The sequence below is a fragment of the Ambystoma mexicanum genome, chromosome 11, assembly GCF_040938575.1.
Source record: "Ambystoma mexicanum isolate Mex_15411 chromosome 11, UKY_AmexF1_1, whole genome shotgun sequence".
Lineage (NCBI taxonomy): Eukaryota > Metazoa > Chordata > Amphibia > Caudata > Ambystomatidae > Ambystoma > Ambystoma mexicanum.
Window position 1 is genome coordinate 898,523,165 of NC_090934.1, and position 18,783 is coordinate 898,541,947.

At 40.9% G+C, this 18,783-nt stretch overlaps 1 protein-coding gene across 1 annotated transcript in view; it reads right to left on the reverse strand.

Annotated features, from left to right (window-relative positions):
• Nucleotides 1-2,099: 2,099 nt before the first annotated feature.
• The window catches only part of LOC138505062 (mucin-5AC-like), a 160,630-nt gene continuing 143,946 nt past the window's right edge, over nt 2,100-18,783 (reverse strand). Inside the window, exons 4-6 of the mRNA XM_069625387.1 lie at nt 16,388-16,419; nt 10,272-10,446; nt 2,100-2,170 (exon numbers count right to left, since the gene is read on the reverse strand). Of these exons, the coding sequence (XP_069481488.1) occupies nt 2,100-2,170; nt 10,272-10,446; nt 16,388-16,419 (278 nt within the window). The remainder of the gene's footprint in view (nt 2,171-10,271; nt 10,447-16,387; nt 16,420-18,783) is intronic.

Consider the following 18,783-nt stretch of genomic DNA (forward strand, 5'->3'; position numbering starts at 1 on the left):
CATGTTCTCAGATACTTTTATATTATGCCCAAAAAGTTCTACCGATAATAACATACGGCTCTGAAACTAAATTACCAAGGGACCGTGTGTTTTGGGATCGATTCGAGGGAAAATTTTGGCGAGCAGTGTTTAAGCTACCGAATTCAACTCCAGGTCCTTTGATACATTATGAGTTAGGAGTCCTTTCAATGTTTGTGTTTTATGCGTGGAAATTGTGTTCGTTAATGAGGAAATTTTTGCTGTGTATAAATTGTTCAGATTTATCTTATATATTGGCTATACACATGCTGAAATCCACACATTTTTTTCCCAATAAGTGGAGAAATTTTGTTACCAATCTTTTAGTAGAAGCCGACATTACTATTGAACTGCTTTTAACCAATCCCAATCGTGCCCAGAGAAAACTATATCAGCATGACTGGATTTGCACTTTAGAGTTTTGCTCGCAGTATAAAGATTATAGCGGTCTGCCTTTCGGTACGAAAAGAATGAGAACTGCAGCCTCTTATTTACTCAAATTCCCCTCGCCCCACTTCAGAAACAACTATCTCCGATTCAGACTTAATCTATGGCCCACTAGAGAAATTTTATCTCAAAGAGGTCAAATAACAAAACAAGAAAATATTTGTCGGTTTTGTCAATTACCAGAGTGTGAGGAAGCTTTAAAACACTTGATAGTAGGTTGCTCCTCATTAAAAGAATTACGCTGCACATTTTTTAAAAAACTGTATGAAAATTATAACTGCTTAACTAAAGATGTACTTTGGTTTAGACTATTCTCCTCACCCCTGCAAGCTGTTCGTATAGCTACTGTCCAATTTATGTTAGCACTAAATCTTGAGATAACTGAATGTATAGTCTAAACTTCCCCTAAATAGATGATGAGTTATGTAACTAACGTCCTCTTCATAGGTGGATTACTAGTGGTTTTAACGATGTGGTAATTCGAACCTATATTAGATTGATTTTTTAGATGATAATTCAGATGATGTATATATATGAATTGTGATTTCGCCACCTTTTGCTGTTGTTGTGAAATGATGAAATGTTGAAGTAGAGGGTTTGTAGGTTTTTGCTGGGTACTGATTTTGAACTTGATTTTGTTTTGAATTTCATGTTGATGTCCAATGTGATTAATTTGTGTTATATATTAAATTGAAAGGTTGATTATCAACCAACCAATTAATAAAAAAAATAAAAAAATAACTTTTGAAAGTTTCACACACATTAAATCACCTTGACACTGCCATAACCCTACATGTTTCTGACTCTTTTTTTATTTGTTCATTGTATTCATAGAGGCTGGGTTTGGGTCAGATAATTGCACTAGATTTTAGTAGTGTACCCCAGGATTTCACAAAGAGTGTTGAAGTAATACAATTACTGCCATGAAATTGGACCATACGAATATCTATCTCCAGACAAAAAGAACAGTATTTGTGTGTCTTGTGCATATTATTTTACAAGAGAAATGGGAGATGAAGGCTAATGTAAACAAACAAGTTAGAAAAGAAAAGAGACTTACATTCCACGAGATGATAGATGTGAATGGGATCATAGATATGTCCTGTGTTGAGAGTCAACTAGGAAGAAGCAAATCCACTCTGCCACTGTACTGCCTAATCATGCCTCCTCCAGTCAGACCACCGCTCTTCTCTCGAAAGTGAAGGGTGCTAGTGGCAAGGTTAATAGTTTAATGTTGATCCACTTACACTGCACTCAGCAAAATATGCTGTACTGATGCCAATCGCTTTTGACAGACTAAACACTTTCATGACTTTCCAGATTTGCAAGAGTCCCGTGTTGGAACTGGAAAATGTTTTCTCTAGGAATAAAACACCTCTGGATGTGGGGATGTCGCCTGATCAATATGTGCAGTGGGCGGAGTGGAGATATGGGAGCCAAATTAAACCTTGTTCAACCGGACACAAAATCAACCAATTGGCTCTCTTTGTTAGCAGTTTGTTGATCAGTTCCTTCATGGTGTGCATGTGGGGTAGGGGGGAGATGGGAGAAGAGGAGCGGTTGTCTTTCTCTGCACAGGAAGAGGAAGAATCACCCTTGATGAATGACGAGGGGCTGACCTCACGCTATGTACATTATGTAATGTTATTGGGATTTATGTCATGCACCACTGCCATTTTCATGGACTCCAGGTGCTCATGTAGATCTGAAAAGGAAAAACAGGAATAAGAGGGTGGTGATTAAGGAGTAGAGAGAAGACAAGGTGTTGTGCTTAACTGTTGGTGAATTTAGAAACAGGAGCAACTGCCATCTGGTTGGGTGTGTTCTTTAGATGTATAGTGTTATATACCCCAGAGGTGTATGTTTTCTAGATGGGAGACCTGAGAGGTCTGGGAGGTCTGGGGATGTCTGGGGAGGATCTATGTGTTTTGAGCAGTGGATGGGGTTACCAGTTGATTAGGAGATGTAGTGTTGTGACTATATTGGAGTGGGCTGAGGGTTTTGTTTACCCGTTTTGTGGCAGTGATATGGTGAGCATATTTTGAATGAAGGTGGGTGAAAAGTGAGCCCATTCATTTTAAGGTTCCTTGCACAAACCTGTTAGAATATGTTTTTGGGTGCGCGTGTTTTGTGTTTTCTTGTAAATTTGTTTCTTGCATTATTTTCCAATCCATGTTTGATTCCTGAATTCTCTGGTGTTTCCTCCATGTGCCTTTCATGTGGAAACCAGTGGAGGCTTCTCAAGGCTGTGGTGATGTGTTACCTCTTGTCACTCTTAGTAATAGTCTTGCCACTGTGTTTTGGATGCATTGTAGTTTATTGGTGTGGTAGTCAGACATTCAACATTATAGGTTTTTTACATAGTCAATTCTTGACAGTATCAGTGAAATTATGGTGAGGGTCCCCTGTGTAAATCTAAGATATGGAAAGAGGCATCTGATTGAAAGTAGGTGTTAGAAGCATGTTTGTACTATTTTGTTGACTTGCAGTTCTAGTGAGAATCATATATCCATGAGTAGTTTGGTTCTGACTTGCTCTAATTTCTATAGGCCAGGGAAGTGGTGCCTGCAGTTTATTATTGATTTGAGGGGTGATCATGATTTCTGTTTTGTTTGGATTTACACTTAGCTGTAGTGTCACCTGCATAATTGTAACATGTTAGACTAGAAGAGTGTGCCATACATCCAGTAGAATAAGAGCTAATATATGTTGCTGTCAATGTTCCTTTTTAGGTAATCACAGATGGAAAGAAGCACTATGTAGTGGTGCTGATTCATGGGCCCTGTGAATGGAGCAACACCGGTTCTCTGAGTTGGCTGGGAGGCCACTGAGGCACTGAGGAAGGCCTCAGAAGGACACCATTAGGAGGTTTGGCCAAGGCCATTAAAGGAAGCCCTTGCTAGAGAAGCAAAGGCTCCACAAAGACAGAGGAGATAGGCATTTTGCAGATGCCCCCATGAAGGAAGTGGAGGAGCAGGAGGGCATGCAGGTGGAGTAGCAGGACACAAGTTAAGTTCTGCATGTGGGGGAGGAGGTGGCTGAAGGAAACAGACAGAATGAAGAATGGGACAGCTCCTGTTCGCCTTAGCCACTGTGTATTGGTATGGAGGGTGGAAGGAATGAGGCAGTCATGTAGAAGGACTGGTCTCATGCGGATATGTTAGAGTAGCAGCAGTCTTTGGGAGAACATGTGAACCTTTGTGGCAGGCAATGCACTTTGGGAGAGCTTTTGAGGTTTAGTGACTGGCATTGGCAGAATTCTGTGGGAGAGTCCATGAACTTTAGTGAGTGTCTGTGCACTTTCAGAAATTGATGGTGCAAACTTCTGTAGCAAAGCAACCTTGCAATTTACACAGTATCTTCTACTTGTGAAGCTTACTGTGAGACCTCCTCCTCTGAGACATGTTATTGAAAAGCAGCCATATTTACCTTGTTCTGTGCATATTTGGTGTTATAAGAATGGTTTAAATTGGAGCTGATCTCCTAGCCCACAACAACCATTTCTTTCACTACCTCTGTTTCTGCATCTTCATTACTGTCTGACTTAGCAGAGCATGGTGGCAGTAGAGACAGGGACATGCTACTTTCAATCTCAACCTACGGTTCAACTACACTATGGCCCTCATTACAACTCAGGCGTTAAGGGTTAACGCCACCGTTAACCCTTAACGCCTGATTCCCACCTTAACGCCTGCTTTTTGCAGGCGTTAAGTTCCATGGTGCTAAGGCACCTTGGTGCTAATTACGGCACCGTAATTTACGGTGCCGTAATTAGCGCCTTCCCCACTCCCATTATGCCCTATGGGGCAAAAATGGGAATGGGGAAGGGAAAATGGGAAATGGGGATTTACCGCCCCACTCACCTTGTAATGGGGCGGTAAATCCGCCATCCACCATGGTGTAAACGTAGTTTACACCATGGTGGTAAAGTTGGTGCACTTAGCACCTCAGTTGTAATGAGGGCCTATGTGTTTTTCCCTGATCTTCACTACATACAAACTGAACCCCTGGTCCCTTTTGCACCTGAGATGGTGGAAGGAATTGAAAGTGCAACCTTCTCTGTCTGTCTCTGTGGATGTCAACTCTTGTGATGGCATACCCATGCATGTACTTTTGATCGTGATGTGGAACATGAGTTGGATGAAATCTTCAATTGAACATATTTAGGCTTTTTGGATTTCAGTAAAATCCGATTTAACCTAATTTCTGCCCCATGTAAATCATGTTCCCTTTTAGGAGTTTATCAGAAGATGTCCAGAAATGGTCACTAAGTGTCAGGTACAAATTAAATGCATGGTCTGCACAGCCATCAACTGCAAATTGTCTAATATTTTTGTACTAAACATGATCCAAACTGAAATAATTCATATGATATGTTCATCTTAATAATTTATTGTAAGGACTATGCATGTATAAAACATAGTAATTCAGATTTAATTATTTGATTCCCAAAGCTACATGGCTGAAAGACTTCAGTTAGTAACTTGTTAGAGAAGATGAACATTTACTACTCAATCAAAAGGTGTCTTGCATTATAATAATCCTCCATCAAACGCTAGTCAGTTTAAGTTCTATTGGCGACATGGACAATAGAAAGGTCACTTCTATTCCCATCATTTTATTTTATTATTGTATTATTTTATTTGTATTCAGTTCCAGAAGAAGTTTTATAAATCACAAAATTCACAAATTAAAAATCCCGATTACATTAAAATCGGTCTATCAATTCATATCGTAGTATAGATGGTTTGTCGCGTTTCACTACCTCTTATTTATAATCTCCTAATCAGTTCATAACATCACATATAAAAGGTCTTGCAGCTAATATAACTCCAACCCAGTGAAAGTAACCGCTCATGTATGTACATTTCCATAAATGCATAAGTGCATCAGTGCTTATTATACATAGTTTATGAATATTAAAATAAAACCCTTAAAACATTTGACCATAAAATTACCTTTAAAATAATTACACTTAAAATAGAGTTAGCTCGGGACGTACCAATTAGGATTAGACAGCTGTGGTCTAATAATACACCGATATTCGCATAATGCAATATTTTCAGCAAAGTTTGATTGTTCAGTTTGGTTAAAAAATAGCAGAATTAGGCCTGTTTGTGATTTGCAATCCCTCATTCCCATTGAATTAAATATCCCACTCCTTTTTTATGGTTCCAGCATCTATTTAACTGTCCACTTCAATATGCAAACTTTATATTTTTACCAAGTGTTTCATTGTAATCTGTGTGATAAGAAGTTAGTTCCCCATATGTGGTTTATCAAAAATACGTTGTTTGATTATTTGTCCTTCATACAGCATTTAAAATTAATATACAGATAAATCTGCCTATGTCCTCCATGTGCCGTCCCCATCCTCTGCAGTGCACCGTGATTTATTTAAAATTTGGGTAGTTTTGCGCTTTAGGGTTCACTGCAAAATTAATTCAAGCTCCAACTGTAGCCCGTCAAGTCCTTACTTGGTTCTTTGCTTTCCTGAATGTTGGTTCTTTTGCTTTCCAAAACACTTACAATCGTTGCCCTCATCATGTCACGAATCAACTGCGCAAACAGCCTCTACCTCGGGATGCCAGAGTACCCTCTGAAGAAACTCCAATGCGTCCAAAATGCAGCAGCCAGACTCCTCCTCAAACTATCCAGAAGAGACCACATCACTCCATCGCAAAAATACTATATTGGCTCCCAGTCAGACATAGTATCACCTTAAAAACAATGTGCATAACACACAGGGCAATCAGCGGACACCGAGCTGAATTCCTACAAAAGAAAATAATCTGCAAGCCAACGAGACTGAAGCAATGAAATCCGCCTGGAACCAAAACCATACATCAAGAAAAAACTAGGGGGTTCCTTGTTCTCCCACCTGGCCGAAAAAACCTGGAACAACATCTCAAAAGAAATAAAAAACACCAAAGACCACCTACTATTTAGACAACTACTAAAAACCTGGTTTTTCAACATCTCAGAACCAAATTGAAGCAACTAAACAATCAAACAGGAAACACAAAGAACAGATTGACAGAATTTAGGATGACAAAGACAGCACCCAGAACCGACTAAGGGAAACTCCCACAAGAACAAGAGAAACAACGCTAGGTGGAATAGGACACAAGCGACAAACCCACAAGGACAGAATTAGCATACCAGCCCAACACCATCCAACAACCTCATCCACCCCATGAACGTTACCAAGTGCCATAACTGGATAGAGTTCCGAGTGTTGGCAGGTTCCGCATTTGGACGGATTTGTGAACATGAACATGACCTGGACAGAGTTGTGAATGGTGGCAGGTGCCGCACTTGGACAGTGTTGGGAGTGTTGGCATGTGCCGCGATGGGATGGGATTGTGAACAGTGGCCTGCGTGAACGGTTGATGGGTTTGTTGGTGTCGGCCAGTGCCACATCTGGATGAAGTGGAGATTGTTGGCCGGGGCCACATCGGCTCTGCATTGGCAATACTGTCGAGGCCAGATCTGTATAGAGTGGTGAATGCTGGCTTTCCTCACATATGGACAGGATCTCTCGAAGTTGGGCCAGTGCCACATTTGGAAACAATTGTGGATAATGATAGGCGTCACATAAGGAAGGGATTGTGAATGTCTGCCGGTACCGGATCTAGATAGAAATGCAGAGATATTCAAATGCCATAACTAGAAAGAACGCAGAAATTTAGCACATCATTCCTAGACAGCGATGCCAATAACCAACCCACTAACAATTTCACCCCTCTGCATAAACCTCTCAAACTCTAAGCAAACACAACCACCACCCTATAGCACAACAAAACATACAAACTTCACTATGCCGCAACAACAAAACACATATAGACTTGCACAACAGCACACGACGGCTACCGACCGGAAGACACCCCAAGCCCAGTGATCGGTGTTAACCGGGCTGAGGCTGTCAAGGGCACATCACTGCTCTCTTGCACTTGTCCCGCTCGTTCCCACTAACTCACCCTCCTTCCCTTTTCAGAGCCGCCAGAGCGCCAGGGGACCACTCCGGTGGTGATAGTGCACGGTACAAATATCCTTTAACATTAACATTAGCAATGTGTAGTTGCCTTCCAATTATAAATTCAGGACTACAAATACAAGAATGCAAAGAGATAAAAAGCTGCATCGGCATAATGTGTGATTTGTTTTTGCTTCAAAAGAATTGTGGATAATATACACATAGCAATACAATATATTGTCTGCATTTTGTATTATGCCAACAAGAGATAAACACTGAAAAACACAGATTTTACAAAAGTGTATACACCATGAAAAAAAACACTTAAATTAGAAAAACATAAACACTGAAATGAGGAAACCCTAATCACATGCAATTCTGGCATCCCTAGTGAACAAAGTGGGTCATGCAGATGTGAAAAGATCACAACAAGCACATCTTCCCCTTCTGCGTTCTCGGTTGGGTGCTGACATGTTGCCCCAATGTGTTACTTACTCGCTGACTGATATATCACACTCCTCCCTGACTCTCTGATGCTCAAATATCATGCAAAGATGACTTTCATACTACCTGCAATCAGTGATTCTCCTGGGATACACCCAGGATGTTCTCCCTATAAGGGATTCCCTCACATTAAACTCACACTAGATGGCCTTTGTGTTGTTCACCTTCTTCAACTTACTGAATGTGTCACACAGTGCTGCGTAAACGAAACCTTTACCTAACCTAAATATATCTCTCCGAAAACACAGTCGCACACACTGCATTTGCCTACCCTTCTTCCTATCGGACTACTATAACTCCACTATATTTTGTTAACACTTTCCCAAATGTCCTAATTCTGCCTCCATCAAAGCTGCTGTGAAAGTTGCCCGAGGATGAAAACCAGCTCCAACCACATGTGCACCTTTGTAGGCCAAGTGGTTGAACTAGGTCAAACATTTTAAAAAGTTGCTTCATGTTTCAACCTGGTCGAGTAACCCAAAATTCAGATGATCCAGGTTCAAGCAAATATATTTTCCTGGTTCTATTCAGTAATGGAATTGATTGACATATGACAAAAACATGACAGCTTTTCTCTAGCCACTGAAACATAAACTAATCTTTTAAATGAAGTTTGGGAGTGGGTACTTTATATGCTGCACATTGTTTTATGGTAAACGCTGTGCAGATTTATGTGTGGAATTCTAGCACTTTTTTGAATTCATTCAGTCCTACAGTTGTAGTCAGTCACAAGGCACAGCACATCTAACACTGCATTGATTGATAGGTGAGAAGTAGACACAAGCTCTAAACTTTCACACAGAAATCACATATGTATTACTCTATGGTTACAAGTAAAGCCTGGTTTGAACTTTCAACCCTCCTGCTGCTTTTTCATACTGTTAGAGCAAGAGGCAAGTTCCGCAGTTGAAGCCAGAAACAAGCGATTACTGTAATATCAATACAACCTTGCAGTTTTGCTCAGTATGCAGCAGCATCTTTCATTTTGTGACATACTTTTTAAACCTGTGCAGTGTGCAACAGGGGTGGATTGGGGGACTCTGATCGATCACATTAGTGTGTCAGAGTGAAGAATCAACTGCATACAGTTTTTTAAAAAAAGATGTCCCTTACTGCATCAATTTGCTCCTGACTGCCAGTTTTTCTGAACTCTATTAAAGCATTCTACCAGAACAATAGCCTGTGGATGGTATGAGCTAATTTCATATGTTAAACTCCATTTTCTCCAAAGGTTCTCTATCAGCCATAGAAATGATCAATCAACAGTACTGCATCGAAACCGTTGCGCGTACACAACCGCTCTCCTTTTCTCTGGTGGGAACATCTAAAACATATCTTCTGGTCAAAATAGCATATTCTCCTGAAATGACTGTATGTCTGTGGTACGTCAGTATTGACAATACTGTCTGTTTTCGGCATAGTGCATGCTGTAAAACAAATCAAAATAATTCATGTTCTGTGCATTTCATATGGGAGAATGGAATGCATGCCTGCTTTGCAGCATGCCAAGTTACAGCATAAGAGTGAGTCCCGAAGTCATTGCTTTCATTAGAAATTTCCAAATCAACCACATCTTTTCAAAGTATTAAAAAAAGTATGTTTTTCATTCTAGACTTTGAGAAATGTTTATAATAAAACCCTGGAAAGCAGTGTTCAGAATAGGCAGAAGCAAGGATATTCAAGAACTAGCATTAATGAACAAACGCAAACTTTGGAAAAGTTCAAAACAGTTCATTAGTGAAGCACAATAAGTATCCAAACTACCCCACTGTTTCTGAGCAATGACCTAAAATGAAATGCCATCATAAACATATGGTAATAGCAATCAGCGAGTGGTCCAAAACAAAATGTTGCTTTTTTGGCAGCAAATAACATATCCCACCTGGGTTATTTTGAAGTGGCCTTAGCAATTCTATGAATGCTGCCTACTCAGAAAACTGTATGAAAATTGAAAATTGAATTTTACTGAAGCATACTTGCATTTAACTTGTAGTGGAATATTATGCAAATCGTGGCTATGACCAATCGCTTAAACTGTTAAAAAAGGGAACATTTTGTAAGATGGTGGTGGTGATAGCAGCTCAAGAGGGCCTAATCAAATAGAATATTGGAAGCAAATAAAGCAGTCATTTTGTAAGGCTCATCTACAACACGGCATCAGCTGATACCTTGCTGTTTCTGCTACAGATGATTCATGACGGTTGCACAAAATCAGTAATTCTTTTAATCATAATGCATGCTTACATATTTGGGTAAGGAGTCAGGTGATTGGGCACATTTCCTCAGAAGTGAACTTTCTCAGAGAAAGCAAAATAAGTATACTCACGACATTCGAGGTAGGGACAGCAGGGGTTGCTTGGTGACGTCACTGTGGTAAGTGCATATCCCTCCTTGTAGCAGGCTGTGTCTGTGGGGGTTGCACAGACTAGTGGAAGGCACTGCACAGTGAATTTTTTTGTGCAAGTACACTGATTGCAGTTGCTTTGCCAGCTTTCCCCAGCCTGTGACAAGAGAGAATATGTAGAGTTACAAGGTAGACAACTGATGAACTACTCGGGAGGGCAAGACAAGTCAATTATTCAGACATTTGAACACAAAAATAGTCTCCAGTTCTAATTGTACAATTAAATGGTGCGCCTAAAGTAACCTTAGTGTCTATGCCTGGAAAGAAAAAGAAGCATTCCATCAAAAATTCCCTTTTAAAATTCTCATTTAACAGTCAATGAAGACTACTCACTTTCAAAAAGGTTAAAGTAAAAATATATTTTTTGTATCAAGGTCCTTCGTAACAGACATTTCTGCTCCATGCATTTGAGGACAACTGTGTCTCTCCTTCAGGTCTCAAAATATTCAAGTGAGAAATCCAATGAACATAAACTCACACCTCTTCTGATCTGCTGGTCACAGGAGTCATGTGAACTACATCAACTGATAGCTGTCGGGCTCATTAGAAATCCCTCAGATGTTTTCCCTAGAATATGTGCCTGCTTTAATTACTGTTAACAAATGCAGGTATTCAATGGCCTTAACATGATTATAGGTGTCCTACGCGAATGCAGTAAAAGATTCAGCAGACATTCAGAAATACTGTATGTTTAATTTCCCAAAATCCATTTCCAGCCTCTTTCTGAGCATGGCAATAGACGATATGCAAAGTAGCTCATCAAATCACTAATGTAAATGTTTGTATAATGCAGAGAAGGGTTAATGTCTACCCTTCGGTGTGTTACATTGCAAAGGGGGGGTGAGAAGTTGAGCATTAGAGATTCCCACCGTTTCACTTAACTGGGAGGTTCTCATGGAAATATTGTATTGTCCCGAAGCGACAGAAAAGTATTTAAATCACTTCACAGAACTTTTTTTAAATAAGGACATCCACCTATTTCGTGGTTGTCAAAATGTGAGTAACATATGAGACATTTTACCTCATAGTCAGGAGGTGTTTACCGCTTGCAGTATGCCTATGGAATACTGTATGCAGGAGATACACTACAGGCCAGAATATGGCATACAATGAAAACAGGCAGTATTTGTTTGAATTGTATTCTATTGTTTAAAGGGCAGACCTAGCTTGAGAGCAGAAGAGGAGGACATTGTAGAGTAGATTGTTAAAGAAGCAAATTACTTTATAGAAGAGAATTACATGGGTGATATGGACCAGGGCACGGTTTGGAGGCCTTCAAATGATAATGAGAGGCCTCCTGATTGGTTTGTCTAGTAAACGGAAGAGCAATAGAAACAATGAGATTATGAGTTTGTAATTGAAAATTAAGGATTTGGAGAAAGAGATGATGCAAAACTCAGTTGATGGGATAATAATGAACTACTTTGGCTTAAAGGTGAGCATAATAAAAAAATGTCAGAAATAGCAGAGCATATGCTTTTTCATATTGAATGCCCATGTTCTGAGAATGGTGAGAAATGTGACCATTGGCTGGCACACATGTTAAGAAAACAGGAGAAGGACGGGGCCATTCCATCGATCACAAAGCCTGATGGCAACATAACGTTTGATCCGAAAGAAATAAACATTGTGTTTCATAACTTCTATGAGGAGCTTTACTTCAAGAAATTTGGTGTTGTAGGAGGCCTGCAGGGATTTTGACAGGGTATTTTAGTTCCAGAACTCTCTGATGCTGAGAAAGCAACTTTGGATGAGGATTTTTCTGTGTATGAATTCAGGAAATCGGCATCAAGCCTTAACTCAGGAAATGCCCAGTGCTGGATGGGATACCAATGTTGAAAAAAGCGAAGGATCAGTCTTTGCCTTCGAACTATCGACCTATTAGTGTTATTAACACAGACAATAAGATATTGGTGAAATAGTTAGCGAAAAGACTAGTGGTAGTACAAGACTGATTCACTCTAACCAATCAGGATTTATCAAAGGAAGGCATGTTGCGACCCTTATGACGAGACTACTTCAGACGACTACACAGGCGAATGACATGGAGGGTGATGCAGCAATCTTCTCACTAGACGCAGAGAAAGCTTTTGATTGGGTAAACTGGTGATTCCTGTTTGCATTGCTGGAAAAGATGGGTTTTGGTGAGTCTTTCATAAATTGGGTCAGGATTTTATACAGGAGCCCCACCACTGATGTGCTTACTAATGGTATCCATTCAGAGTCATTCAGTCTGGAACGAGGGACTCAGCAAGGTTGCCCTTTGTCACCGTTACTTTTTGTAAATGCGATAGAGCCTCTGGCTGTGGCAATCAGACAGGAGCAGAGAATTAAAGGGGTTAGCTATGGCTGGGTCACCCAAATGCTATGATTATACGGAGGGGATCTGCTGGTGCTGCTAGGAGACCTAGAAAGTTGTCTGCCAATACTGATGGAACTAACAGCTGAGTGTGATGATCGGTCCGGATATACAATTTTTTGGATTAATCAGAGGCGATGCTTCTATCCAAAAAGTGTGTGGAAAACAGGATTATGAACTTAGTTTTCAAGTGGTGCTCAGAGAGGTTTAAATAATTGGGTATCAGGCTGACAAACAAGCATGTATCAGATAATATGAAGGGTCTACTATCAGGTCTTAAAATGGCTTTGGAAAGATGGAATCTTTTAAACCTCGCCTTGTGGTGGAAGGTTAATGCATTAAAGATCAATTTTACCCCCACAATTATATATGTACTTGGCCATGTTATCTTTAACTATTGGTAAGAAAGTGTAGATGGAATTTGACATTTGTTGCAGAACTTCTTATGGGGTTGTAAGCCTCTGCGTATGTAACTTAGGAAGCGACAGTTACCAGTGGACATGAGGGGCGTAGGAGTTGCGAACTTTCAGGCATATCATTTTGCTTTTACGGCCAGACACTTGGCACCACCACTGGAATTGGAGCCAGATTATTGGGCAAAGGCTGAGGCAAGCTTAAATGGACCATTGGCACCAAAGTCAGTTTTAACAACAAAATTGGTGAGGCCTACACGTTCTGAGCCTGTCACTGAATTTTTAAGGGCTTCCTGGAAGAAGCTCCTGTCACTTTTGGTAGGATTCGCACTGAAACACCTTGACTCTTTAATCTGGTACAACCCAGCCATCAGAGACAGGAAGAAGATGCTGTTTTGGCCACAATGATGCCTTGGGGGCGTTCAGTGGATTGATGACCTTAGGGCAGGGGGAAAATGGCTGTCATTGGATCCACTGAGGACTGCCTGGCAAATTCCACACTGCACACTTCAGGAATTTCAAAGTCTTGAAACAGCTATTGGTGAACTCTCAGTGGAGGGGGAGATAGATTTTGCAAGGTTGAATGCTCAGGCTAAGGTGGAAAGCCATCTGGTAAGTATTACAAATTGACTGTTTCATCAGTAAATAGCAATACTCCTTTATTACAGGAGTGGTCAGCAAGGTTGTCCAGTGACATGATCAAGGATCGTTGGGCGAATGTATGAGGGAATGTGGGTCTCTCGTCTATCAGTTTGGGAGAGAGGTCCAGGCAGGTCAAAATCCTGAATAGGGTCTGTTGGACGGCAGAGCGCCTGCATAAATGTGGCATTACTGATTTGGATGAATATTGGGGGTGCCTGCATAGAGCAGGGACGTTGAAGACAGGCTGTAGGAATGTGTTATGGTGAGGGATTTCTGGGTGAATCTATGAACTGTTTGCAACAGCGTACTAAGGTTACCCTTTGTGTATGATTTTGATACCCTGATATTGGGTAATGATGAACTGGTTGAAGGCTTAACTGTTGCACAAAATAAGTGGCTTTTTAGGGTCCATGCATTTTTTGTTGTTTACACTAGGAAGAGTACAATCTGCATGCAAATCGGGGCACTAGCATTTGAATGCTTTTTTTGCACTTAGCTGAACAAACAAGCTTGAATGCCTCCCGCAATGTACGTATGGTGGAAGGAATTTACCATGATTTCTATGGAATCTCCCACAGCTGCTAAACGCTCCAAGGGAACCCTATGATTACCATCAGCATGGCATTTGGCAAGGAGTGTATGAGGCAGATGGATACTTTCACACTGCCAAATCTCACTGGAGCACATAATGAGGTGTACAACCAGGAATAATATTTTACACCCGGTTGTACATGTTTTTCTGAACTCCAGGGGATTGCTAAATTACCCCCTCAGTGTTCAGACACTCACGCTGTTCATTAATGGTAGCCTTTTTAATGAACCATTAGGAACAATTGGGCTAATACACCAAATGAAAACAAACAGCAGACTAAATTTCAATTTGGGAACAATTTCAAGGTGACCTAAGTACCTTTTCAAGCTACATATACAAATGCTGCTTTTAGGTTTGTGTATTTTGCAGCTCATTTTGCTCCAGATTGTAATTTGACAGCGGGAAGCTGTTCCGTTTGCATTATAGCGTAAATGGCTCCCTGCCACCACATGTTCGTGTTTTGCATTGCAGGGTGCAAATGTAAAGGACATAAGGCAGCGTACAAGCGTGCACACCACCTTTTGCCCTTCACATTTGCACTCCACAGTGCCAGGCAGATTTACTTTTGTTTGTGTGCGCCGCTAGCCATGCTCGCATGGCAAGTGGCTCTCACAAATAAAATGAAACCCTCCTCGACATACTTGCACGTCGGGGGGTGGGGAAAGGGTGTTTCATTTCAACTGGGAACATGTGTGCATGGTAAGCAGTGTTCCCAATTGAAATTAAGTATGTATGGAATTTATAAAGTACAGTCCCAGCTGGGAAGCAACTGGAGCGCTGTACATAGGGAACTCCCACTGGGGGTTACAGGAAGGGTGCCGGGTAGAAGAGGTAGCTGAAATGGGTACAAGGAGTAGGAGGGAAGCGTTTGAAGAGGCAGAAGTGATCAGTGATTTGCGAGTATTCTTGAGTTGCTATTAATACCTTTTTATCAGGGCCAATGACAGCTCTGTGGTGTACGCATTTGCATTCACTCTATGTAAACAGTAAAATATTCATAATACATTTGATCCAATCTTGATATGAAATCTATTTGAAGAGTGTGATTGCTCCTGACATTAAAACATTTGTGAAGGGCAGCATTGTTAGTGTGCAAAAGGGACAGAAATGCCTTTAGCATGTATAGCAAAAAATACATTGTTTACAATGTACTTTTTTAAAAAAAAAAATGGTTTTATTGGTTTTAACAAAGGAACAAACAAGATGGAATACATATTACATATTTTTTCCATAGTAAGCATGTGTTTGCGGAACCTGGAAGGTACACATAATGTCAACTAGTAAGAGAAAAGTTCTGTTACGCATGTTACATTGATTGTATCAGAGAATGTCCATCTTAGCCGCACCCTCCCCCCACCCTCCTTCTTATCATGACTGAGCACTCGTCCGTTGAATGTTGTTAAAGCGTGGGAAGAGTTCAGTGGTGCAGTAAAACCTTGGCAGTCATTTCAAAGCGACACTTTTTTTTGGCAGTATCAGAATGACCACCATGTATATTACATTATATATTAATACAGAGTTTGACCTGAAAGAGGATCATGCTGGAGGTAAATCCTCCACTTTAAGGTGAAAAAATCTGCAGAACTATTGCAGCAGTTAACAACTCACGATAAATCCAACAGAATCCCAATGGAGTCCTAGAGACTCAAAGAATTGGGATTTACTCCGCTGCTTCACCACTCACAATCCCACAGTAAACCCATGGGGACGATTAGCAGTAACGGTAAACAAGTTTGACAGTCATTTGGCAGATTTAAAGCTGAAGAAACCAGCCCCTAGATGCCCCGGGGCTTTGCGCACTTATACAAATAAATAAATAAATAAAGTACCGTCATGAGGCCGTTAGTCCCTCAAAAAGGGGGGCGTTGAATGGCATGTTTTATTTTACATTGCTTAACGCATTGCAGTATTTCGAGCAGGCAGCCAAAACAATACAAGCCATTACATCTGTGCATAACCAATCTCTTTTTCTGTTAACAACGAATAGAGGCATGAAACGACTTTTGCACAAATACTGTACAGATACACTCACCTGTCTGCTTAATCCATCAGGTCCAGTACAGCCTGAAATGAGATGAAAAACAAAGTTTATCTTTTTGAACAGTTCCTGCTGGCTTCTCTTAGCACACACATTTTCACATTTTAAGAATACAGTATAAGCATTCATCAGTCATAAGGAAGACATGTCAGCCCCTGGAAGCTAAATAAATGGATTTGGAAAAGCACAGCATGCTAATAGGACTTGGCTGGCCTTGTGATCTGAGCCTGATTCTGCGGACTTGCACCATCGCCAATGATCGGTGCTTTCAATGTGAAGATAATGTTGCCACCTATCAAAAGCCATGGCCAAGGGATATTAGAAAATGAGAACTATCTCAGGATGGTGTGTGGGATAAGGTGAAACATCCTGCACAAAATAACACGAGATTGACAAATGTTTGACATTTTATTCCCCCTACTATGACAAATAGTAGCACTACTTGTGTCCATTTAGTTCGAGATTCCACTTGCATCAAAAGGCTGTAACAATTGATCTGATAGAAAAGTAATAATTAGATGAGTAATTAGCTGCCTTGGAGGGAGTGTCAGCCAAAGAGGTTGCCCCAAACCCAGTCTGACTCTAACAATCCAAGCCTGGGTTCTTAGCAACTACAGTGCTCGGCACACCTGCCTTCCACCAGCCGCAGACCGCCTGTCCCCCCCCCCTGCAACCATCCTCTTGTGTCCCCCACTGCCCAGGAACAGATGCTGCAAGTGGAGCCATGCCTTCCATGGCCATGATATCCACACACTGCCACAGCTCTTCCCCAGCCAAGATGAACGAAGCTGCAGGGCCAGATTTGTATTTTTATTGCTATTAGCACAAAACGCGGGTTCTATTACCGGCTGGTGAAGGCCATCAAATAGGTGGTTATTTCTATAATCAAATGAACCCTAGATGGTATTGTCCCACTTAGACTAAAATAGTCAAAATCCCGAATGAAAAAGAACAACACATGGTTTGTCAAGGAGCAGACTGTGATGAAGAGGGAGGTGAGTTATCTAGAATGTATCTGGCATACCCCTCAACCCACGTATATGATTAATATTCATTAGGAAGGACACAATTGTTTCTAACAGAAATATGTTCAGATATCCCTCTTTATATTTACCATGTTTCAGTGCACATAAAAAGGGCCTTTTGGCTCTACAGAAACTCTTAGCAACCAGAGCTAATTCAGCCACATTACATTCAATGTGGATTCACAGTTACATTAATTCTCGGCACAGTCTTCCTTCCTTAATTAATCACATTTCGGCTCAAATCAAAACTTAAAAATATATATCTTTATATTTCAAATTCACACTCAATCACCAAATACTCCCTTCATATTTCAATTGAATAGAAGAACAATTTATATATCATTTTCAACAACAGAAATAGCACTGCATTTCATATTTTTGCTCCTGAAAATTGGTCAAATACACATGTGTACCACTATTTCTATGGTAGACAGATATAAGTCACTATATGTTGATTATTCTTCTAGTATAACAATTGTTATGAACACATTTTGAACTTTTAATGTGCTTCTTCAGTATATTTTTTTATTTGTATTTTATTGTTTAAAGCTTGGACCTTGCTCAAGAGCAGCGGAGAGCTGACCATAGTGTGGCTAGTCTGCCTTTGTGCTGGCATCTGTTAACAGTAACAAAGTACTGTGAGGTCTGTGCGTCAGTATGTGCATCCATTAGAATTAGTACTTGGTCAGGTGTTGTTGAAAGTGCCATGTTTTGAGAGATTTGCTAAATTGGAGAATTGTGGGGGCATTCCGAGCCGACACCGGGATCAAGTATCAGAGGGTGGGTGCATCATAAGAGAAGGATTGTTTGCGGGTCCTCTCTTTGTAGACTAGTTGCGATTCAAGCCGGTTGGTCGATTTGCTGCGCGAGGAGCGTGTGCGACCAGATATGTGGAGCTTAGCCGCCAGCTACGCTGGTGTGCTACTCGTGACTGCTTTGTAAATGATACATGCAGTCTTGAACAGTATACTTTTTTGGAGTGGAAGCCAATGCCGTTGGCATAGGATGGGAGTCATTCAGTCACATTTACATGCTCCCGTAATAAGATGTGCTGCAGCATGGTGGACTGCTTCTAGGGCAGCTGGGAGCCCGGTCAGGAGAGTTTTTTCCCCATCAATGTGCAAGACCACGTAAGCCTTGCGGCGGGAGGAAGGGTTTGATTTTTCAAACGGTAGGGATTCCGAACCAGGCTATTTGTGATGCTTAAGGATTTTGCTGAGTTTGAGAGTTTGGGATCTAGATGCATATAATTGAGCCATTGTTGGACAAGTTGCTTTTTAGCGAGCAGACTGATGAGGACAAATTCAGTCTTGGATGGGTTAAGTTTCAGGTAGGCAGACGACATGCAAGACTGGATGATGGCTA